The 24,746-nt window shown below is 41.9% G+C and overlaps 2 protein-coding genes across 9 annotated transcripts in view; one reads left to right on the top strand and one right to left on the bottom strand.

Moving 5' to 3' along the window:
• The first annotated feature begins 2,017 nt into the window (after window positions 1-2,017).
• Window positions 2,018-24,746, top strand: part of KIF1B (kinesin family member 1B) — a 147,137-nt gene continuing 124,408 nt past the window's right edge. For 3 of the 8 annotated variants that reach the window (XM_081214912.1, XM_081214911.1, XM_081214913.1), the window contains exons 1-2: window positions 2,019-2,372; window positions 17,494-17,674. In XM_081214912.1, the coding sequence (XP_081071038.1) occupies window positions 17,569-17,674 (106 nt within the window). In that variant the 5' untranslated portion in view covers window positions 2,019-2,372; window positions 17,494-17,568. Of the gene's footprint in view, window positions 2,373-10,314; window positions 10,401-17,493; window positions 17,675-24,746 lie in introns of all 8 variants that reach the window. The other 5 variants (XM_081214914.1, XM_081214915.1, XM_081214910.1 and 2 more) reach the window with 4 other exon arrangements.
• On the bottom strand, window positions 10,418-10,789 carry LOC308605216 (small nuclear ribonucleoprotein G-like; the record flags this gene model as incomplete). The annotated part of the gene is made up of 1 exon (XM_081214984.1): window positions 10,418-10,789. One exon carries the CDS (start codon window positions 10,787-10,789, stop codon window positions 10,565-10,567), a length of 225 nt encoding a protein of 74 aa, XP_081071110.1. The 3' UTR covers window positions 10,418-10,564.

Below are 24,746 nucleotides of genomic sequence, written 5' to 3'. Positions count from 1 at the left end.
TTCTCAACCACTGCGCCACCAGGGAAGCCCAAGAACTCTTTTTTTAAGGAAAAAGTTGGTTTCTACTGATGAATTGATGAGCTTCTGTTTATTAACTCATTGTAAGCTCATTTTTGTGTTGGCCTTTAGGAAGCTAGGAGCTGGGTTTTGTGCTCAGTGGTGGCACATTCCCTTGACTCTGGTTTATTTTTTTATTTTAAATAAATTTATTTATTTTATTTATTTTATTTTTGGCTGCGTTGGGTCTTTGTTGCTGCACGCAGGCTTTCTCTAGTTGCGGCGAGCGGGGGCTACTCTTCATTGCGGTGCGCGGGCTTCTCATAGCGGTGGCTTCTCTTATTGTGGAGCACAGGATCTAGGCGCATGGGCTTCAGTAGTTGTGGCACGTGGGCTCGGTAGTTGTGGCGCACGGGCTTAGTTGCTCCGCGGTACGTGGGATCTTCCTGGACCGGGGCTCGAACCTGTGTCCCCTGCATTGGCAGGCGGATTCTTTTTTTTTTTTTTTTTTTTTTTTTTGCGGTATGCGGGCCTCTCACTGTCGTGGCCTCTCCCGTTGCGGAGCACAGGCTCCGGACGCGCAGGCTCAGCGGCCATGGCTCACGGGCCCAGCCGCTCTGCGGCACGTGGAATCTTCCCGGACCGGGGCACGAACCCGCGTCCCCTGCATCGGCAGGCGGACTCTCAACCACTGCGCCACCAGGGAAGCCCCCTTGACTGGTTTTTAATATTATTTTCTCTTTCTATGTGTTCCCCTTATTCAGACAGTGCCCCCACCATAGAGCCTTTTATTATTTAAAAAAATTATTAACTTAACTCCTACTTTAATGCTATATAGTTTTATTGTTTGTATGATTCAGTGTAAGCTATGTCAAATTCTTCTGTGGATAGGTGAAGTTTAAATTCTAAATGATATGAGAAATGTTCAATAGATGTTGACTGGATGGCGAGTATGAGGACTTTAGCGGGGGTGGAAATCTTCCAAAATTATTAGTGTAGAAACTTAATTTTGATGTTTTAGCGTCTATGCTTATAAAGAAGGCTTTTTACATCCAATACTGTATTGAATTCAGGGGGGAAATCCGATTTTACTTTAAATTTCTGCTAGTAAATCAAAAAGCATTTCACAACCTTATAAAATAGTGATGCTTGGCATGATAATTTCACATATTACCACTGAATTAATATTTTGTTAAGTACTTAATTGTACCTCTCATGAACAGTTGTGGGCTTTTTCTTTTGAGCTGAATCTAAACCTGATTTTTAAAAATCGCTACCAGAGCGCTTGTGTTCTCTGGGTTTCTGAATTCCAATAACCCTCCTTCAAGGGCATCTCCCAAAGGCCAGCTCGGTCGGTTAACTCGGTGCGATACAAAGCATTTTGTTCTTTTACTCGCGGCCCTTACTCGGTCTCCCAAGGAGACAAGTTGAATGCCCACTAAGTCATACTTTTCCATTACTCATTCGGCCTTTTCTCCCAAGGTGGCGTGTGGGAGGTGCTGTGATCGGGTTCGATAAGAATAGGCCGGGAGGCTTTCTGCGGGATCATACACTCATCCTTTTGCGTGCTTCAACTCCAACTGCGCCGCGTTCGGCGGCTTCAACGCGTGAGATGTTTTCCAAACGGACAATGACTCCACACTCGGCCGCCTCCCACAATCGTCTCTGCTCCTCTGGCCCCCACAGCCCCGCCCCACTTAGGCTTGCTTTGTCCCCTTACAAGGCGGATGATCGGGTTAGCCCGGCGCGCCTGCTGCCGACTTACGCCCTTCGGGGGTCAACCTGGAGGGGACTCCGGGAACAGCCTTCACCCACGCCGCACCCCCACACCCGCTCCGGCTTCTGAGCCACCAGGAGGCGCCCCGCAGTCTCCGCCTCTCCTCGCCGCATCCCTTCTCCGGCTTCCCCTGCGATTGGCCGGCCACCCCGAGCTCTGCACCCCGATTGGCCGCTGTCCGCGTCAGTCGCGGGCGCCGGGGCGGGCGGAGGTGACGCGCGGCGGCCGGGCTCCGGGCGGTGTCCGGCGCCGGCGGCTGCAGGCGGAGCTTCGCTAGGACCGACGCGGGGCAGTCAGACGGCGGCGGTCTTGGGAGGTGCCAGCGTGAGGCCGAGCCGCTCCCCGACTGCCGAAGCCGCCACCGCCGGCCCTTCGCCGCGCCCCGGTCTCCCGCGCTCCCACCCTCCGCCCGCCGCGGCCCTCGGTGCGGGGCTGGACCGATGCGTGATGGGGCTGCCGAGCGGCGCCCTGCGGCTCTCGGCGGCCGCTGCTCGCGCTGAGGAGCGTCGGTGCCGGGCTCCCCGCGCCCCCGCGCGCCGCGGCGCTTGCTGATCTGGCCGGCCGGCCCGCCCGTCCGTCTGTCTGCAGCGCGTCTGAGGTAAGGCGGGGGGCGGGGAGGGCGGCGGGGGGCGCTTCGGCAGCGGTGGGCGCTTCGCCGCCGGCCTGAGGAGGGGGCCGCCCGGGGGGAGGGGCGGCCGGCCCAGGGGCCGGCGGGGTCCGAGCGGGGGAAGCTCCGAGCCAGGCCGGAGCTGCGAGTACTGAGGGCGCTGCCCCACCGGGGCAACGGGTGGGGTGGGGCGGGGCGGGGTTGGGGAGCCTCGGCCTCGGAGGTGGGGGACCGTCCCCGCGAGCCCCGGGCTTGGGTCCAGCGGCCTGCCGGGTCCCCCGCAGCGCCCCGCACCAGCCCTCCGCTCCCCCTGAGCCGCCAGGCTCCGGCTGTGCCCAGAGGTCAGCCGAACCGCCGCTGTCGGCCCATTCGCCGGGCTCTCTGCGCATATTGCGGCTTTGCTCCGTCTTGAAGCTACCCTTTCTTATTTCCCCCCATCCCCTCTCCCCCGTTTTGGTTGGCATCGGGGCTTTGGCTAGGAATGTGGTTGGGCCCTTTTGCCAGATGAAGGCAGGAGCGGGTATCGCGTGGGAGGGGGGAGCCGATGGCGCAAGGACTGGAGAGGAGGGGCGCGGTGGGAAGGGAGGGGGCTTGTTGGATGCTGGCCAGCCGTGGGGAGGCTGGTGTGGTCTCGACGATCGGCAGCCCGAGATTACTCTAGCAGCCATATTGGGAGGATGATCTGACAAATCCTTTAGGAGCCAGGTCCGGTTGCTGGAAGGCACCGAGTGACAGCCCTGGCAGCTTTCAGGGTGACGGGCCGCACCACAGCCGAACTGGGGGGGTTGGGAGGTTGCTCCAGCCAGCAAGTCATTGTTCGTGCCACACAAAACATTCCGGGCCCTAAAACCCGAATGGAACTCCAAAATCACTTTTTCCCGTTGGTGAATTGCTAATTGAGCTTCCAGGGCAGAGTGTCTTCAAGATTCCATTCTTGTTGGGGTGAAATGATGGGTTTCTGTGTTCGTCTTCTATGACCAGGGCTATGGACACAGAAGGGATGACGATGCCTGACTTGTACAGAGGCAGATCTGAGGATTGCTAAGGCCAATTTATCAGGATGGAGGCCTGGAATTAGTATGTTGCGTCGGGTGGATAGATGTTCAGAGTAGCTCTATGCAGAGGTGAAGTAAACTGGAATATTCTGATGATGGTAGAGGCTTGTAGCAGTATTTCTGAGGCCGCAGGGTGTCATCTTTGTGGAATCTTGAGGTAGCTGAAATTAGATTGTCAACAGATCCCTTGCTCATATCTCTTACTGTTCTAGGCAGCTGTTCTGCTGATACTGAACATGTTTTGTGTCTTAGATGGGTCTGTCTGAGCCCCATGAAAGTATGGTGATTGGATTTGAATAGCTCTTAAGAGGTGATACCCTGGTGGGTATTTTATATAAAGGCTGGCATTTTGTCAGCTTAGCTTAGTCATAATAAAATCTTGTGTTCTCTAAGAAGCGAGGTGATGCTCCCTAATTAACTTGGTATAGCGGTTGGATTATGAGGCAAGTGAAATTGGTAATGTACAGTTTAAGGATGGAATATGAAGATTGCACACATGTTGGCGTTGTAAAAAAGATCTGGATATGATCAGTAAGAATTCAGTGTGAGCCTATAAATCTTTTCCTACATCCTGGACGTGGAAAAATCCTGGAGAATGGCATGCCCGCCTTCTTTGTGCCCTTCGCTTTCATTCAAACTCCATTTCTTAATGAATAAATTCCTGTAACTAAAGTTGAACTACTTAAACATTTTCAGATAAGGTTTTCTAAGAAAAGTCTTAACACTTTATTTTTTATTTTATTTTATTATTATTTTTTTTTTGCGGTACGCGGGCCTCTCACTGTTGTGGCCTCTCCCGTTGCGGAGCACAGGCTCCGGACGCGCAGGCCCAGCGGCCATGGCTCACGGGCCCAGCCGCTCCGCGGCATGTGGGATCCTCCCGGACCGGGGCACGAACCCGCGTCCCCTGCATCGGCAGGCGGACTCTCAGCCACTGCGCCACCAGGGAAGCCCTTATTTTTTATTTTATCATTAAGTTTTCCTTTTAAAACTTGGTTGAATCAAACATGGCTTCAACAGAAATTAGTGTTTTTTGCATTGTGTTAACATGCGAGAAATACAGAATGTCTGTTTTTAAATTCCATGCCCCAATTAAGAAATATTTCTAAGATTTAAATTTTGACATTGACTTTATTAGTAGAAAAGATCTGAAGAATTGTGGTTAAACATAATTTCAGCATTTGGTAAAATCAGACCTGATTGTGAGTCTGATTTAGAGGCAAGATTTTGTGAGTCTGTGCAGCTCTGCTCTGATGAATGTTTTTCCAAAGTTTATCCAATTAAGTACAGCTTCTAAGCAAACTTTCCTTTTCAAGACCAGATATGAATGCAGTTTTCCTTTTTTCTCTCGTTTCTCTTTCCCACTTTGAATATGTGCAGGGAATAAACTGCCAAGAAGAGTTCCAACAGAGTCTCTCCAAGGCCAAAGCTTTCTAGCTCACATCCCGCTTTGGTCTTGTCCTGGGTACAAAGTAAAGGACAACAAAGGGCCCCTGCCATGTTTGTAAACCCTCTTCCCAGGCTGCTGATCACAGCAGGTCTTTTCCAGGAGTAAGCATATCCCTTTGGTCTTGTAAACTGATGTGATGTAATTTCACAAGGCTCTGAAGGGAAAGGTATAGCATATCTACTTCATGTAGTTCTCTTTAAAAGATGGCCTTGGGCTTCCCTGGTGGCGCAGTGGTTGAGAGTCCGCCTGCCGATGCAGGGGACACGGGTTCGTGCCCCTATCCCGGAAGATCCCACATGCCGCGGAGCGGCTGGGCCCGCGAGCCATGGCCGCGGAGCCTGTGTGTCCGGAGCCTGTGCTCCGCAACGGGAGAGGCCACAGCAGTGAGAGGCCCGCGTACAGCAAAAAAAAAAAAAAAAAAAAGATGGCCTTGTTGGTACAGATACTGGTGAATTTCTGGAGTTCAAAAGAGTGTGAATAAATACACATTTAGAACTTTTTTTTCGTGCAGCTCATCAGTAGAAGATAAATGAAACAGATGTGACTGTAATAGCAAAAACCTGCCAAGAGTGCTTTGGACTTCTGAGTTGGACTTTTCGATTAATGGCCCAGTAATTCATTTATGCTCACTTCTACGACATTCATTACCAGTTAATTAAGAGTGTGTATAGAGATTTAGTTCTTTACTCTCAAGGAAGTTTCACTTTACCATATGCCTATGGATATGGTAAGATCAAGTTAACTCCAACTCCTTTCTGTTTTAGTACAGTTTAGTGTATCGCTGCCCTTGCCATGGTGGTTTCCATGATTTTCAGTCAGAGCCTCTTCCCTCTCTGTATTGCCATATAATACTTAACTATCTAATACTCGATTGGTACTTTTGTTATTATTTTGTAGTGGTTTGTATATGTGTTTTAAGTCACTAGATTGTAAATGTCTGATAGATTTTAGAATTTTTTTACCTATGATATCACATTTTTTATGCCAAAGTGTATCATTCAACTACACCATCACCTACCATTGCTCTGTTTGACGACTTGGCTTACTTCTCCCTTCCATCCGAATCTCTGACATCATCCTGGCAGACTTCCGTGACTGTATAAACAACAACCACCACAACAATAATGATAAAATAGCTTACTCATATTGAGCTCTTTCTATGTGCCAGGCTCTTTTCTAACCACTTTATTTTACATTTACTCGCTAACTTAATCTTTATAACAACCATATAAAATAGATACAATTATCTCCATTTTACAGATGAAACTGAGACAGGCTAAATGACTTCCCCAGGGTCACTAGAAGTAGTAAGTGACCACTATGCTGATCTTCCTTTATAACTACTCTTAACTTTAAAATTCCTTGACTTCAGCTCAAGCAAACGTTGGCTTCATTCTGTTCCAGTAACTCAGTATTGTGACCATATCTTCTAACATGTCATCACCTTCAGATCTTCAACTATGATAATTTACAGCTCTCACTTTAGTAGTCTGTTGCTGTGTGTTCTCCCACCTCAAGTCTTTGGTCCATTGGCCCCTTTCAGATTTTACTTCTTTGTCTTCCTTTTCTCCACTGTGATTTCTGGGTGCATTGCCTCAGCCATTTTCTTACTAGCACTGGAAGTTTTTAATTCTTCTTTATTGTTCTGCAAGACCCACTGTGCCGATGCCAGCCTTGCATCATTCCTATCATCTGTAGCCTCCCTTTTTTACACTGTGTCATGGAGAAACCTCACACAGTGCTGGGGATTGGTACCACAGTTGATGTGTAGTCTTAGGTTTCCCCTGAGTCTGTCTTTGGTGTCTGTCAAAGCATTTCTGCTCAGTTCCCTCCCCCGTTCTCCACACTGGCTTTTCAAAAATCTTGACCGTTTTAGTTAGGCCTCCCCACTGCCCCATACTTGGCATAAACCTTACCTATAGCCTCATAGGAAAGAAAAGGCGTGGATTCCCCCACTTCCCCTTCCTTTGCTTAGAAACTTCTCTGCCTTCTTTTTTTTTTTTTAACATCTTTATTGGAGTATAATTGCTTTACAATGTTGTGTTAGTTTCTGCTGTATAACAAAGTGAATCAGCTGTACATATACATATATCCCCATATCTTCTCCCTCTTGCTGCTCCCTCCCACCCTTCCTACCCCACCCCTCTAGGTGGTCACAAAGCCCCAAGCTGATCTCCCCGTGCCCATAAATCTTTATAGCCTTCTGACATTGAATGAATTGATAAATTTGATCTAATTTTCTCTTCTCTGAAGTTAAAAGCAAGTCCTCATTTGATTTTATTTTTCTGAGGAAATACATTCCTTGGATACAACAACTCTGAATACCAACCACAGCAGTACCTGCTTTGACAATCTTGCCTGCTGTATTGGCATGAAATAATTATGCAGGAGCCAGAACAGCCTCATTTGCTTCATCACATAATCATGTACCAAGCAGGCATCTTTCCTGAGAAAATACTGAAAACTTCTGATGCCTTCCTTCCTACCATAATTAGAAAACAATTCAGACTACCCTCACTCTCCATAGTGAGGTCCTTGGCTCTGCTGTCCCCCACCCCACGCCAAACGCTCACAGTCTGCCTTCTTTCTTACCGTCTTTCCTCCAGTCTCAAGGGAAAGGTTACTCTCTCTGACTTCAGCTGACCCCTTGGCTTGTGTTTTGTATATCACTGCCTTTCCTAATCTTTGGGGACTTGCTGTATTGGCTACTTTTCTTTCCCTCTTTCGCTGTTTCCCCACACACAGTTCCTTGAACACAGGAGGCGCAGTCCCACAATAGGGCCTTTGCTCTGACTCTTTCTTCTGCTTGGAACACTCTTTCCCTGAAATCTGCTTGGCTGATTCCTTTACCTCCTTCAGGTCTTTGCTTAAACCTCACTACCTCAACAGGCCTATTTTGACCTCATTTATGCACCTGCGTGGCACCCCTTCCAGCCACACTCCTGAGCCCCCTGACTTTGCTGTACTTTTCCTCCTTCATAACGCTTATAATCACCGAACATTCTGTGTAATAACTTAAGTTATTATTTTAATGTCCCCTCTCCCCTACTAGAAGGAAAACTCCTCCATGGCAAGGATGTTTATCTGTTTTGTTCACTGATTTGTCCCAGACTCCTGGAACTGCCTGTCACATTGTAGGCACCTCATAAATAGCTGCTGAATAAAGGATAGAAACATCCAAGTCTTTCGTATTAATAAAATGGGGTGGGGAGGAGAAAAATTCCTGCTTCATTCCTGTTCCCTCCTGGCTGTCTCTCCTGTCCTCACAGCCAGCTTCTGGAAACAGTGAGGATACTTGCATTTCCAATTCCTTGCCTCCTAATTACTCCCCAGCCCACCACAGACTAGCTGCAGTGATCCCCCCACTTCATCAACACTGCTCATGCTCTGGTTTCCAGCCCTTTGTTGCTGATACCGGGGGGGGGGCACGCCTCACGCCTGTGCTGTATTGAAAGTGTTGCTCACTTCACTCCCTCCTTTGTCTGCTTCTGTATTGTGGGGCTGGTTGCAGTCTCCTGGGCCTCGTGCTTTTCTGGCCATTCACATGGCTATCATTCATTCAACACAAATTTTTGTATAACTTTTAAAGGCTTACTTTGTTTCTAAGAACTAGAATTTTGACTACATAACATTTTCAATGTTAAAATAAATAGCACATTAGGCTATTACAGGAAAGTTTTATTTAGTTATAATTTATATCACTTACTGCTTTGAAAAAGGTTTTGAGCAGCTTACCACAATACTATATATACGGTGAGGCTGTTAAACATGGAGAAGAAACAAAAATCTATGTGACAGGAGGAAAAAGTAAATATACAAATTATAACAATTTGTATATGTGTAAGTTTGTATAGTGTGGTTATTGTAACTTAGTTTTGAAACTTTTGAAAGTCAAGATAAAAAGGGAAAGAGAAATTATACACTGTTCATTCTGGTAAAAGAAAGCTAATGATTTGTCAAGAGGAACTTTTTTTCTGGTAATGAATTCTAAAGAAATTCTAAGAGAAGAGTGTTATAGACATCCTGATAGAAGGATATACGTACTAAGTGTTTTCAGCAGGTCTTTAAGTAAGAGGAAGAAATGTTCTTCAAAGACCTATTTTAAAAAAGTAATCCACCTGCTTTCCGCACTGAGAATACAACATTAAAATATAACTTAAGTCTTTTCTATGAAGGATATGACTAACGTGGTTCAGGTATATAACTTTATGCAAAGATAAGTCTGAGTATCCCAGCAGAAAACTCATTATTTAATAACCCTGGTGAGAACCTGGAATACTTGTATTCTGTGTTGTGATCTCAATGAAAACATACCTATTAAACTTTGGGTACTGGTTTATCATGTGGCAAGATTGACACATTGTTGACACATGGAAAAGTCTGACCTGCGTTCCTGCCCAGCTAGTGAGCTACCTACCAGGCAGGTAGGTGTGGTCACAGGCAGATTTCAGAAAGAACCTGGCCTCATACCAAATTTGATTTAACCTCTGACTGAAACTTCCATTTCTACATCATAGCCGAGCTGAGTTCATTTTAACCCGGACAATTCCAGGAGTAGCTGTTGTCATCCACTTTGACAATAGAAGAGCTTCAGTGGAATATTGGGTTTTGAGTGGCAGAGCCCCCAGTGGATCTGCTAAAAAAAAAATTATAGGATGTGGCTTCAGATACTAAAATGAATTGACTTATTAGATAGAGCTTAGTATTAACCATCCAAACAGTGAAAGATAAGAAAACAATGAAAAACTTTAGAGTAGTTTATTTTAAGCCTTAGGCCTTAGGAGCTGTTGTTTCTGGATGTACTTCTTCGTTTATGAGAATAAAAGCACGTCACCAGTAAAAAGGAAGGTTCTTGATTTCTTAATTGCAGTGACCGGAAGACATGTGTCTAATAAATCTAAAAATTGTTTCAGGTTATTTTCTATAGTGGTTAAAACAGTTGGGGAGCCTGACTGAGCTAGTGTAATCTCATTTGAGATTGAAAATCTGATCTGTCAGGAAACTTCCTGTGCAGTCTGATTCTTGGCATTGGGTTAGAATGCAGAAAGAGGTTTTTCTAACATGTGATCCATTTTGAGCTTTCACAGCTTGGCTCATAGCTGATTTTTATCCACAGAGTCAAAGACCAAGAATAGACATACACACACACACAAAATTCATACACACACAAAAATGAATTCTCACATTTTGGGGGCCATTTTGTCAGTATAGGCATGGTCAGTGACACAGAATATTGGATCCTAAAGCCTGCTTGGTCCTCAAGGAGAGTATTAGACCAAGAGATGCAAAACTTTAATAATAACAAGGAAATTTTCACACCCTCTCAAAACGGGCTCATTAGCTACAGATATTTATTTTGGAGTATACATTTATTCTTTCTTATAATTCATTCTTTTTTTTTTTTTTTTTTTTTTCGTTGTGCTGCAAGGCTTGTGGGATCTTAGTTCCCTGACCAGGGATTGAACCTGGGCCCTCGACAGTGAAAGCACCGAGTCCTAACCACTGGACTGCCAGGTATTCCCTAATTCATTCTTTTTTTTTTTTTTGACTATTAACAGAAGTTTAACAAAAAAGTTCAGTAAGAAGATGTACACGACCCAATTTTCATCATAGTAAAATGTGGAGGGGGACATGTGGAAGCAGTTGATTTCTCTGGTGAAGACAGCCATTGTTCATACTCATTCCAAGGCTTCTAACATGATGATGCCACTTCCTCGTATTACCACCTTTCCAATATTGTTCTGTTGCCTACTAGTTTCCATCTCCACACATGCACCTATCACAAGATTCATAAAGGGATCAAATCCCCTCAATATTCCTTGGACATGTCTGCCACCATTTAATTTCAATGATAACTTCTTGTCCATAAATTTCTTCAAGTCTGGAGGGTGAGCTTTGCTCATGATGTCTACTCGACGAGCTCAAAGATGCCTCCAAACGGAATTCGAGTTGTCCCTCACCCCTAATTCATTCTTTAAAATGTAATTCACTAGAAAAGATTATCTTTTAAATAGACTGCTTGTTGATACTGTAAATTTGCGGGAATGTAGCAAATTGTGTGAATGTTGAATTTAAAAGACTGAATTTCTTGGTTAAATTCTGTTTTCAGTTGTGACAAACATGTACTGAATAAAGTATCGATGTATGAGAGTTAAGTAAACTACTGACGGCAACGTGGGGCAGAATGAAATAAGTAGAAAAATGAGGAATCAACACAACATTTTCAGGGAGCAAAGAGGAAGAAGGGATGACTTTTAACTTAGAAAGGGGGATGTTAAGGAACACATGACTTAATGCTTCCTGCTTCATGGTGACAGTTGACCTTGTCCTCAAAAGATATGGACTTGTAATAGGTTAGAAGGGAGAGTGAGCTTCCAAGCATCACATGCTTGGTGTAGTAAGAGGTGCTTGGTGGAGAAGGCTTAAAGTTGGGCAGTGAAAACAGACTGGGGAAGGAGGTTGGGTTGTGGAGGCTCATGAATTTTTAGGTTGTGTTCTGAGGCCATGGAAACCAACTGAATGCTTTTAAGGAGAGGGAATGACATGCATTGACCTCTGTTTTAGGAATATAACCCTGGCTGTTTTCTATAAAAAAGGGATATTACAAAACCCAACCAACCAAAAATCTAAGATTATTTCATTCTTGTTTTTTCACTTTGCTGAGAAGTCATTTAGTCTTCTCCTTAGGCTCCTAATAATTCAGAGTGCCTCTGAGGGCAAGAGAGAATTGCACAAGGTCAAAGCTAAGCAATTGTGCAAAAATTTAAAAAAATTCGAATGAATTAGATCTAAATGTTTTATTATCCCTTTACTGTTAGTGAAGGCTTCTGGAATTTTTGCTCCATTCCACTTTCCTAATGCTTCTAATCGTATGTCATAAAGAAGGAAAACTGGTCAGAGGAACAGCCTAGAACTGAGGCTGTGCAAGTGACTTAGAGTATGTATGGTTGCCTTTCCTACCTGCCTTTGGCTCTATAAAACTGGAAAATGTATTGTAATTTTTATTGTTTTCCTATAACTTCTTAAAAATATTCTGTAATTATTGTTTCTCACTGGAATTTAAACTTGATTTCAGATTTATATAATTGGTAATTTTTTAAAAGGCTCAGGGAGTTTTGAAACTAATTTGATGGACATCCATTATAAAAGAGATACTCTTTGTAGTTGTAGGGAAGTAACAAAGTAAAGCTTTCTGTAGTCCACTTAACAGTAGTTTCTTATTACTGTATAAAATTTTAACTCACTTGTGAAGATGGTTCAGTTTTACCACAGGACAGTTAAATCAGAAAAAAAAATGTACTTAGGTTCAGGTTGTTTTGGGAAAGTAATTTTAAAATGTACCTATCACTTCCAAAGAAGAATGACTAAAAGCATGACTAAAATTCTGTCTTGTCCTTAAGGAACTTAAAATTTACAGCAGAGATAAGAAAAACAGGGCTCCCTTGGTGGCGTAGTGGTTAAGAATCTGCCTGCCAATGCAGGGGACACGGGTTCGAGCCCTGGTCCGGGAAGATCCCACATGCCACTGAGCAGCTAAGCCTGTGTGCCACAACTACTGAGCCTGCGCTCTAGAGCCTGTGAGCCACAACTACTGAGCCTGCGTGCTGCAACTACTGAAGCCCGTGCACCCTACAGTGCTCCACAACAAGAGAAGCCACCGCAGTAAGGCCGTGCGCCGCAAAGAAGAGTAGCCCCCGCTCGCCGCAACTAGAGAAAGGCCGCGCGCAGCAATGAAGACCCAACACAGCCAAAAACAAAATAAATAAAATAAATAAACTTATTAAAAAAAAAAGAAAAACAAATAACTCATTTTGCCCTAGGTAAGGTCAATGAGTTGAGAAGTATTAAATGGAGAAGCATTTGCATTTAGTTTGCAAAGTGGGGAGAATCTATGAAAGCTTTAGAAATAAGTAGCATATGAGAAGGTCCTGGAAGAAAAGTTGGATTTTGAGAAGAACAGGAGAGGAGGAAGGGTACAGTAGGTAGAAGGAGTATTGGAGCAAAGGCACAGGGACAGAAAAACATGAGATGCTTTCAGGAAACCCTTTGGTGGGTGGTTGTTAAGGAAAGTGGATGGAAGGCAGTGTTTTGTGGGCTTGTAAAAATAGGTGGTTTATGTTACAGAACACATTGAGTGCCACTGGTGGGAAGTTCAGTCATTGCTTGGTAGACAGTAGAGAAACTGGACAGTGATATGAAGAGACCTGTGCGTTAGGAGTGTGAATCTGGCAGCATTGCATAGTATGGATGGAATATATGAAAATGGCAGTATTGTGTAGTATGGTTGGGGTAGGAGGAAGAAAGAGAGAAAGTGGTTAAGATGATTAACGGTCTTGGGTGAGATGTTTTGAAGGCGTAAAAGGGATGGTATGGCGGTGGTAGAAATGGAGAGACATTTTATAGGTGGAAGCCATGTAATTTGGCAGTTGATTAGATGGATAGAGGAAGCAAGCTTTTTGGCCTATGTGGGAACAGGAGAATGGTGAGAACATTAAAAGAAATAGAAAAGAGGTGGAAGAGCTGGGGGAGGTGGAGAGATGTTTGGGCTTTGGGTGTGTTAGGTTGAATGGTATGCCGGGAGGCTAGCTGGGTAGAAGAGTGAAACAACTATTGAAAGGTATACGTGGGGGGGACTTGAAATAGGAAAGAGGTCAGTATTTGGGCTCCTAGTACTTTATATCTAAATAGTACTTTATGATCTGAAGCTCAGCAAGCAGGTTTCAGCCTTTGTTTTCGGTTTGTAAGTTAGTTAGCAGCACTGAACATTTTGGTAGGCCCTGAATAGAACACAAAAGAAGAAAGTTTTGTTTTTTTAAATTTACGTATCTACAATATTCATTAATTGTCAACATTTAAGTCTCTTTTATTACCACCCCTCTCCCCCAAATCATGCTATTTAATTGAAGAAACTGGGTGACTTGAACTGTAGATTTTTCTGTATTCTGGGTTTGGCTGATTGTATCTTCTAGGTATCATTTAAATTGTTTCTTTGCTCCCTATATGTCCTATAAACTGAGGCTTGTTTCTATCAGTTTTTTTTTGTTTTTTTTTTAAGAGGAGTGGGATAATATTTACTAGGTGGTGCCATGTGTTTCCTATTGCAGCACCTCAGGAGGCATAGGCCACCTACGTGTCCCACTTTTCGTGATGTTAAGATTGATGATCATTTGGTTCAGATTTTGTCAGCCTAATTCATACAATATAATGTTCCCATATTAACCAACCTTTCGTTTAAGGCTTTTTTAGTAGATAGTGATGATGCAGAAAACCGTTATGTTAGTAGGGTTGGGAATTGGTGACATTCTAATTCTGTCATTTCTTCTGCATTTATTAGTCAGACTTTTTCTGTAAAGAAGAGCTTGTCCTCGTTGTCTGTTTGACTGTCCTGGAATATAGTTTATACAGGATACAAAGACTGGACGCATGCTCCATTCTTTTGTTTTATTTGCCAGTTTTCAGAATAATGAGGTTTTTGAAAGTATCGTTATGAACTCATGAATTTATATATTTAATGTTTTTCAGTCCATATGCAGTGTGTTTGTATGTATGTATGTATTTTTATGCTCCAATTATCCCATCTTTGTCCAGTGGGAGCTCCTTTAAGTTGGCACTTGTGTCTTTTTGCCATGACCCCATTAGTCTTTGATTTCTTGCTTGTGGTCATACTAAGATGTCCCAGAATCATCTTGAAATTTCTTGCCCAGACTTGGAATTAGCCACTTTTTCAAGGAACCCAAGTTCAAAAAGATTTTTGAAGGAATAGGATATTCACTTGGGAAGCTATTAAAGAACGTACGAGCTAGAATATAGTCGTGTAAAATGATAACAGTGTTCTCACAATGTGTTTGGGACTGTAAGTGCTGTAGGAAATACCAGTGATTCCTGGAATGTTTGGGTAGTCATTTGGAAGAGTTAAGACTGGAGCTGGGCCATCAAGTAGAGGAGAAAATGAAGATTCATAGATCTGTTGTAGGGGGGAAATTGTTAGAAGGTGTGAAAGAACGTGTGTGGAATAGTAAAGGAGCTTGACTAGAATACAGAGTACCTTGACTGATCTTGTAAGTGCTGGGGAGTAAGAAAAGGTTCTTGGGTTTGGAAGTGCAATTGAAAGTCATGCTTTAGGGGGCTTCCCTGGTGGTCCAGTGATTTATAAGACTCTGCACTTCCGGGCCTCTCTGGTGGCACAGTGGTTGAGAGTCCGCCTGCTGATGCAGGGGACACGGGTTCGTGCCCCGGTCCAGGAAGATCCCACATGCCGCAGAGCGGCTGGGCCTGTGAGCCATGGCCGCTGAGTCTGCGCGTCCGGAGCCTGTGCTCCGCAATGGGAGAGGCCACAACAGTGAGAGGCCCGCGTACCGCAAAAAAAAAAAAAAAAAAAAAAGACTCCGCACTTCCAATGTAGGCTGCGCGGGTTCAATCCCTGGTCTGGGAGCTAGGATCCTACATGCCGCATGGCGCGGCCAAAATAAATAAGTTAAAAAAAAAAAAAAAGATGTAGTCTTTAAAAGAAAAAGAAAGTCATGCTTTAGAAGGGTTAATATTGCAGTAGGGTTAAGCAGTTGAGTAGAGTTCTCAGCTGGAGGTTTACAACATAATCTTTAGAAAATGAACAAAACAAAACAGCCCATACCTGGGCCCTATCTCAAAAGGGGGGTGGCTAGGGTCATTTGCTTTTCAAAAGACCCCTGTGTTATTGTTTTGTGCAAATGCTGCCCCTCTCCCCCCATTTAAGGACTATTGGATTAAATCTAAAAGCTCAAAGATTAGTTTCTTGCAAGTACGCTAGGCATGAGGTAGTAAGGACATGGATTAAGGTTAGGGCAATGGGAATGAGAGGAAGGAAGGGATTGAAGGATGGAAATCTATGTTTTAAAAGTTTTCTTATGGTATTTCATTAATAATGTTAGCACGAATGAAAGGATTCAAAGAGAAGGAAGTAAAGGTGACTCCAAGATTTATGGTATGGGTCCAGATAGAAATGGGAAGATTGGCAGAGATTGCTCGTTTCGGGGAGAAGATAATGGGACATACTGAGTGTTGAGATGATGGCTGTATATTAAAGTGGACTCTGGGGGGTTGAAATGTGTTGTGTGTGTTGCTTTTTGTGAATGCTTCATTCACTCTCTTTTGGCAAAGTATTCAACTATTGACTATAGGTCATGCTGTATAGATTGGAAGGGTTAATAACTCTAAGCTTTCATTTAATAAACGTGATTAAAATAAATGTTTGATGTGTTAAAAAAAGAACCATCTGTTTATTGTAAAATAAAATGTGAAACAGACTGGAAAAAACATTGCAGCAAATATAAAAAGATTAATATCAACAAATATTGTAATCATTTGAAACACAAACAAAAAAAGTCAGTAAACCAGGTAGAAGACTTGAACAGATAATTCTCACAATTGGGAAATATAATTCATTAATTCAATCCTTCAGCAAACATGTAGTGAGCTCTTTCATCAGATACTGTTTTAAGTGCTGGCAAACAAGGTGTCTGAGCATTCTGGTGGTGGTGTGAGAGACAGACAATAGACATGGTCCAAAAAACAAGAATTTCAAATAGTGATAGTGCTGTTAGAAAATAAGATAAGGTATTTATTTTTGCCTTTTCCTGTGGAAAGTATTAGTAGTTGTTCAGCTGGAGGTTAGCATTCCTAACCTTTACTTAATTATGTGGAAAAAAATTGGTCAGGTTTAAGTTCTGTTGGAGTTCCCTGGTAATTGGACCCATAAGTATTTTTCTTTTTTAGTTTTTTCTTTTGTTCAGTTCTTCTTGAAGATGTTTATATAACAGATACAGTACAGATTGAGATCTGTTGTTTCTTGTGGAAATTATTTATGTGGGTTCTTTTCACAGAATAGTGTTCGTTTTGTTCTGTTGGGAGGGAAACTATTCCTCTAAAAAATGTTCACATTTTTTCCTGTGGCTTCATTCAAAAGTGAAATATAGTGATTTGATTCTGCCGTGAGTCAGAGGATAGAACTTGGGTCTCTTGAAACCTTCTCTGCTTATTGTACAGATGGTTGTAAGGGCCAAATGAGATACATATGAAAGGGTTTATAGAAGTTAAAGGAATCCCAGGATACCTATAGTTAAAGAAGCTAGCTAGAGCTTATCTTTGTCCTTTTGCTGTTTAAATATACATCATGTAACTGGATGTTTCAAACTGAAATTAAGATATAAAAAGTTCAGTGCATTTCTTTAAAGACAAGTAATAAGTTGTTTTGCAGATGGCAAGTTACTTGTGTAAGGAACCCTCTTTAACAAATAAACATTTTGGGTTTTTTTCATATATTATTGGAGACTGATCCTGAAAAACAGAGAGCAAGGAAGACGTTTGTTACTTTGCAGTTAATTTTTTTATTATTAAGTCTAGGGACTTTTTAGGCATGGTAAAGAGATAATGGAACAGGAAAACAAATTACAGTCTTTATTTTCTATCTGATAATTTACGGTTGAGAATATAAGATTTATAGGGAAGAAAAGGGATGAGGTTTTTAGAAATGGAAACAAATAGTACTAAGATAATGGCTCATATGCTCAAATTAGCCCATGCTTACTTTAATTCTGACTATCTTGTATGAATCATTTTTTCTTTTTTGAAGGAAACTTGAACATAATTTCATAAGAAGATTTGATTCTTTATTTCTGGACTGCATATATATAACAAGACCATCAGAATGTCGGGAGCCTCAGTGAAGGTGGCTGTCCGTGTGCGACCCTTCAATTCTCGAGAGACCAGCAAAGAATCTAAGTGCATCATTCAGATGCAGGGCAACTCAACCAGTGAGTTCATGTTGTGTTGTATCGATTCTGTCTCATTTTCTTATCCTTCCCCCTTTTCCTGCTTGCCGTGATCAGAATAAATGAACATTTGGCTATTAACACTTTGAACTTTGCTGTTCTGAATGATCCATTGAATGTTTTCCCCCTGTGATATTTGCTGTAGCATATTTAAATATGGACTCTTTATTTTCTTCTTTACAATTGAGAAGTCTCTAGAGAACTGAACGAATTTAGCTAGTGTTATTAAGTTGAAATCTTAATGATAGTATAGGTGTAAGCAGTGATTTTTAGTAAATGATGCTATGAAATATACCTGTTGAGCCTCCAAGATTACTTTGCTTTCTTGATTTTAAGTAGCACTTGAGCTTGCCAAGATGGTCTTCACACCTACTCTGCTTCCTTACAATGGTTCTTTGAGTTGAACAACAGATACAGCTAAAACAGATAGTAAACTTGTAAATTATTACTAAAAATTAGCAGTCATTGCTTCCTAGCTTGTTTCCCTATATAGTTGCTTAGGTGAAAAATGACTGAAGCTCATTTGAAGCCCCTTCAAAACTGAAGGGGTTTTTGGTACTTGAATTAGTTACTTGATATGGATCTGTAGGCAAACTATTACTTAAAATAGATGTAGGTTCTACTGTTTTAAAGCCTATAACTTTGTGATAAAGCTGAATTGTTGTTCTTTCAGATTCAAGTTAATGTTGAATTGTTGAGGAAACATGCTGATCTCATGTATTTGTGGGCCAGTGTTTTGTGTAGAGGATTCTCTCAGTGGGAAATAAAACTATATATATTTAAGGTCTACAGTGTGGTGCTTTGATATGTTTATACATTGTGAAATGATTAGCAAAATCTAATATATCCATCACGTCTCATAGTTACCTTTTATTTTGTGGTAAGAACACTTGTGATCTACTCTCAGCAAATTTTACATAGACAATACATCATTATTAACCATAGTCACCATGCTGCACATTAGGTCTCCAGAACTTATCTTATAACTGAAAGTTTGTACCCTTTGATCAGAATCTCCTTTTTCCCCCACTCCCCAGCCATCATTCTCCGTTACTGTGAGTTCGCCGTTTATTTTTTGATACAGATTCCTCATATACAACTTTGAACCTTCTGTTGCTTACATACTTTTCTGAACTTGCTAAATAGGACTCACAACATTTTATTTTTTAAAAAAAGATTCAAAAGTAGGAGTCTAAACTGCTGTACCACTGTTTGTGCTTTACATTTCTTTGTCAGTTGTGCCAGTGATTCTATGAATTATATATCCTATGAATAATTGTAAAAAGAGATGCAAAATTCAGTATTGTTCTCTAACAAATGTTTATATTCCTAAATGTCACTTATTCAAGCTATGTTATCGTTTGTGTTTCATTTTAAGAATTAAGTTTTACACAGTGTAACTAAAAACTTGCATGGGACCTTGCTCACCTTCTCTGTATCGTTCCAGTTTTAGTATAGGTATTGCTGAAATGAGCACACTAAAACCTGATCATTGAGCCCCTTGTCTCTTTCTGAAAAATGCATTTAACTATAACTTATTGGAGGCATTTTTTTTTTTTTTTTTTTTTTTTTTTTGCGGTACGTGGGCCTCTCACTGTTGTGGCCTCTCCCGTTGCGGAGCACAGGCTCCGGACGCGCAGGCTCAGCGGCCATGGCTCACGGGCCCAGCCGCTCCGCGGCATGTGGGATCTTCCCGGACCGGGGCATGAACCCGTGTCCCCTGCATCGGCAGGCGGACTCTCAACCACTGCGCCACCAGGGAAGCCCTAGTTGGAGGCATTTTTGACTGTTGGTGTTGCCTCTAAATATGCTGGTGTGTATCACAAGTTCTTTTAAAGTGCGGACGTTAGGAAATCCTGGATCAGGAGCCAGAACTGATTCCGAAAAGAAATACTTTCCTCTGTTTTGCATGCTGAACTATCCAGGAATCCCCAGTGTCATGGAGATGGATTTTTATTAATGGTTGGGGTATTGCTACTTTCTTTATAGGGTTGGAAATCTTAAACTAAAAACTTTTAAGGAGAAAGTGCGTATTAAAAGGCCATATCCACGAATGCAAAAATCACTTTATCATATAATAAAAATAAATGGAAAATGTTTATTAGTACAAGAAATAATACTAACATTTTTTCTTGATGACAGATCATTTTAGAATGCCCACATCTTAAATGAGTTATAAGTTTATATTCATTGTCAAGGTCAAATAGCATTACGTTAATTTCACCCGTTTTGATTTATTTTTGTGAATAGGTAAAACATTCAGAGAGTATGAAATCCAAAATGTACAAAGAGTGTGCAGTACAAACATTCCTCTCACCCCATCACGTAGTCAACCAGTTCCTCTCCCTAGAAGTAACTTGTGTTAGATTTCCTTCAAGAGATAGTTTAAGTAGCATTATCTTTTTCTAAGGTAGTTTTTTTCCTTTTAATTAGTGGTAAGGTATAATAGTAATTTATTTTGCAGTCTTGACTGCATTGTATATTTTATTTTTTAAAAATTAATTAATTTATTTATTTGGTTGCACCAGGTCTTAGTTGCGGCAGGCAGGCTCCTTAGTTGCAGCTTGCAGACTCCTTAGTTGCAGCTTGCTGGTTCCTTAGTTGTGGCAGGCGGACTCCTTAGTTGCGGCTCGCTGGCTTCTTAGTTGTGGCTTGCTAGCTCCTTAGTTGTGGCGTGCGAACTCTTAGTTGCGGCATGCATGTGGGATCTAGTTCCCTGACCAGGCATCGAACCCGAGTACCCTACATTGGGAGCACAGAGTCCTAACCACTGTGCCACCAGTCCCCTGCATTGTATATTTTATTTTATTTTATTTTATTTTTTTATTTTTTATTTTTTTGCGGTACGCGGGCCTCTCACTGTTGTGGCCTCCCCCGCTGCGGAGCACAGGCCCCGGACGCGCAGGCTCAGCGGCCATGGCCCACGGGCCCAGCCGCTCCGCGGCATATGGGATCCTCCCAGACCGGGGCACGAACCCGTGTCCCCCGCATCGGCAGGCGGACCCTCAACCACTGCGCCACCAGGGAGGCCCAATTTTATTTTATTTATATATATATTTTTGTGGTACGCGGACCTCTCACTGTTTTGACTTCTCCCGTTGCGGAGCACAGGCTCCGGACGCGCAGGCTCAGCGACCATGGCTCACGGGCCCAGCCGCTCAGCGGCATGTGGGATCTTCACGGACTGGGGCACGAACCCGCGTCCCCTGCATCGGCAGGTGGTCTCTCAACCACTGCGCCACCAGGGAAGCCCTGCATTGTATATTTTAAACACCTGAGTAAAGCTATTCGTGTTTATATCTTGTAAAAGATGTTTTTTTTTCTTTTTGAGATTTTAGCATGAGAGAATATCCATATAAGTTAATAGGATTTTATTAACAAGTATCTACTATATGTATAATGGTATGCTAAGTACTAAACTAATATAAAAAAACTAATCTATTGACTATTCAGGAGAATAAAACTATTAGAGTGTGTAGCAAAATTAAGATTTTCTATAGTTCTGGATAGTTATGTGAAATGGATCTGGATCTGCTTAATTTTCTGACTGCTAGTGTTTGATTATCTGGATTAAGAGCTCACTGAGATTATTGATGGCTAATTAAAAAAATGTTAGACTTCATTGTATCTAAGATATGTGGCTCTCTTTTTGACCTTATTATTTTGATTGTATAGAAAATAATGTCAGTTTAGGGGAAAAAAGTAAAATTATCCAAATATGATACTCATTCTGAATGAAGGATTTCAGATGTCTTCACTTGTGGTAGCCAGCAAACTGAAGAAGAAAATAAGATTCCTAGTTGAACATTTTCTAAGGATAGGGCCATAAATTTTGGAGTTTGTGAGGATGCTAAGTTCTATTTACTCATTCTTGTTTATTTCCCCCAAAGATCTCTCCAGAATTATTGAAAATATTTATATGTCTTTTGAGGAAATATAATGAAGAGATGCCTGGTTTTTATTAGAAGTAATTAATATGGTTAGACCAGGCCTGGGCTTATTGTACTAGTACAATGAAAACCAGTCTGTGGACCACCTTAAGAACAGTGCTGAACTACCAATGGTTTTTCCATCATATTTTGTCCACAACCTTTCTAGACAGCAGGCTGAGTAGCTCTGCTCTGTCTTGCCCTATGTCTTTCTCTTCCTCTTTTGAGAGTCTGCTGTAATGTGAGTCTCTAGGGATCACAGAGTTGCATGTACCTTAGGACCCTGCCCCTAAGGAGTTAAAGTTTGTGGTAGGAGAGACAAGACATGCCAAAATAACCTCAATATAAAGTAAAAGTGATCTAAGTGATACTTGCCATAAAAAAGGGTTTTAAAAAAATGCAGATGTGAGTTTGGCAAAGGGCACATGTAAAATTCATAGATGATAGGAGGGTATTTCAGCTTGACCTTGAGGATTAAACTAAACATCCCGTATGTTTGGGGAAAGTTTCAGAATTGTAGCTTATTAGGACTTATTAGTGTTATATCTAGATTGGTACTCCTAGCCTCATCTGGCTATAACACATTGCCTCTTCGCTTAAACGTTCACCAGGAGAAATTTGTGACTTTTAAAATAATATTAGCCTCCTGAAACAAAAGTCCTCGTTAGATGAATCAGCCTTAGAAAAAGTAGTGTTAGTTTTCTAGCTGAATGCTTTGTCATGGTTCAGAAAGTTTGGGGTAATTTTGGTTTCTTTGAAAGGTGTTTGTTTTTGGAAAGCTAATTACCTAATTGTATCAGAGACTTTTTCCTCTAGAATTTTGGCGTTTTCAGTTTTCTGCTGTTTTCTATTTCTGTTTACAATTTTATATGGCAGTTTCTTAGTAATTTGACTAATATGTAATCCAAATAACTTTTGAGAGATTTTAAGTGAGCCAACTTGTTATGTTTAGAAAGTATTAATGGCTTGTTTTTAAAAAATGGGGCTTAAGATTGGGAGAGAGCATGGATTTTGAACCTAGAATTGTTGCAAAAACTGAAATGAATTTTCTGTAGCCACATGTGTTAGCTGCATTAAAAGACTGCTATGCTGGCAAGCTGGCCTGGACTGCTGCTCACAGGGATTATGGCTGATTGTAGATGGAATGCAATGGAATGTTCTTGCCATAAGGTCTCATGAAAAAGTAGAAGAGGGTGGTGAAGAGTACTTTAGGGAATGTGCTAGATTTGAAAACTGAGTAGTGGCAGTTTTATTCAAGCACTTTCTGGTCTCAGAGGGAGTATTTTCCATGGCACAAATAAATGTTACTGTCTTGACATTTGGGAGACCAGGGTGCATACAAATAGCTTTGTTTAATAATATCCCATTATATTCCAAGTTTCTCCCACTTTGGAAGCATTTTTTTATTGTCTAATTACTTTAAAAAAGGAAAATGGGACAAAATTAATGCTCTAACTGCTCACATTTATGGTTATGTTATGTGTGTAAATCTGGAGACTTTGAAACTGCATAAATTCCCCTCTGAAAAACAATAAGTTCTCACACACTCCTTCTGGTGATTGAATTGTGATCTTTTGCTTTGTCTTTTTTTTTAAAGATTTTTTAAATTAATTAATTAATTAATTTATTTATTTATTTATTTTTGCTGTGTTGGGTCTTCGTTTCTGTGCTAGGGCTTTCTCTAGTTGTGGCAAGCGGGGGCCACTCTTCATCGCAGTGCGCGGGCCTCTTACTATCGCGGCCTCTCTTGTTGTGGAGCACAGGCTCCAGACGCGCAGGCTCAGTTGTTGTGGCTCACGGGCCTAGTTGCTCCGCGGCATGTGGGATCCTCCCAGCCCAGGGCTCGAACCCGTGTCCCCTGCATTAGCAGGCAGATTCTCAACCACTGCGCCACCAGGGAAGCCCTTTTGCTTTGTCTTTAACCGTAGGAATCAGTCTCTAATCCTTTGGTAAGTCTCCTTCATATTTTTATTAATTTTCCTTAGTTTAGGATCTTTTTTTTTTTTTTTTCCCTATGCCCAGGTATTAAGTGGGATAAAAGAAATCCTGTTGTTTTTTTTTTTCTGCTAATTGCTTATTTTGTATATTTTAAAAGGCTTTTTCATTCGCACATGTGCATTTCTAAACCAAATGCTGCACATCACAGCTGGTACAAAGAATGACTTCATGTCCATTAATGAAAATTTGGGATGGAGGAGCACAGGGACAAAATGGAGTTTGGAAAGGAAGACTTTTGAAAGGAACTCTTATAAATCTGTATGTTTTTTCTAGCATAAATTAATATAGCTACATGAAAATACATGTAAATGCATATAAATTATCTTCGTGAACATTCTGGAAAATAAGAGGGCAAGAAAGGTTACCTCTATTTTTACCTCTTTACTGCAGCCTACTGCTGCATTTTGATGGATTTGTTTTGTTTTGTTTTGTTTTGTTTTTTGCGGTACGTGGGCCTCTCACTGTTGTGGCCTCTCCCGTTGCGGAGCACAGGCTCCAGACGCGCAGGCTCAGCAGCCATGGCTCGGGCCTAGCCGCTCCACGGCATGTGGGATCTTCCCAGACCGGGGCACGAACCTGTGTCCCCTGCGTCGGCAGGCGGCCTCTCAACCACTGCGCCACCAGCGAAGCCCTTGATGGATTTTTATTGTTGTTCCAATTAGGTTAAATGGTTAGCATCTGTGTAATTTTGTATTTCAGTCTTTTCTTGTTAGTCTTTAGTTTTCTCCTCTCCTTAGTGTTACCTAATTCGCACTTGCACTTGCATTTTAATCTGAGTTTCTTTTACTGGCGTCTATGGTTAGACTTCTGAGTGTCTATCAAGGTGGGAGCCCTTTGAAATTACATGCAAAATGTTTCATGCATATTCCTAGAGAGAGGGTAATCACATTCAATATGATTTTAAAAATTCATACATATATTTTTTATTGAAGTGTAGTTGTACAATGTTGTGTTACATATATATATTTTTTCATATTCTTTATCCATCCATCTGTTGATGTACATTTAGGTTGCTTTCATGTCTTGGCTTCAGTACATTTTAAATTTTTTTAATTTTGGCTGTGTTGGGTCTTCGTTGCTGTGTGCAGGCTTTCTCTAGCTGTGGTGAGCAGGGGCCACTCTTGGTT

Source organism: Mesoplodon bidens (genome assembly GCF_964165515.1).
Source record: "Mesoplodon bidens genome assembly, chromosome: 2".
Taxonomy (NCBI): Eukaryota; Metazoa; Chordata; class Mammalia; order Artiodactyla; family Ziphiidae; genus Mesoplodon; species Mesoplodon bidens.
This window is presented reverse-complemented; position numbering and strand designations above follow the sequence as displayed.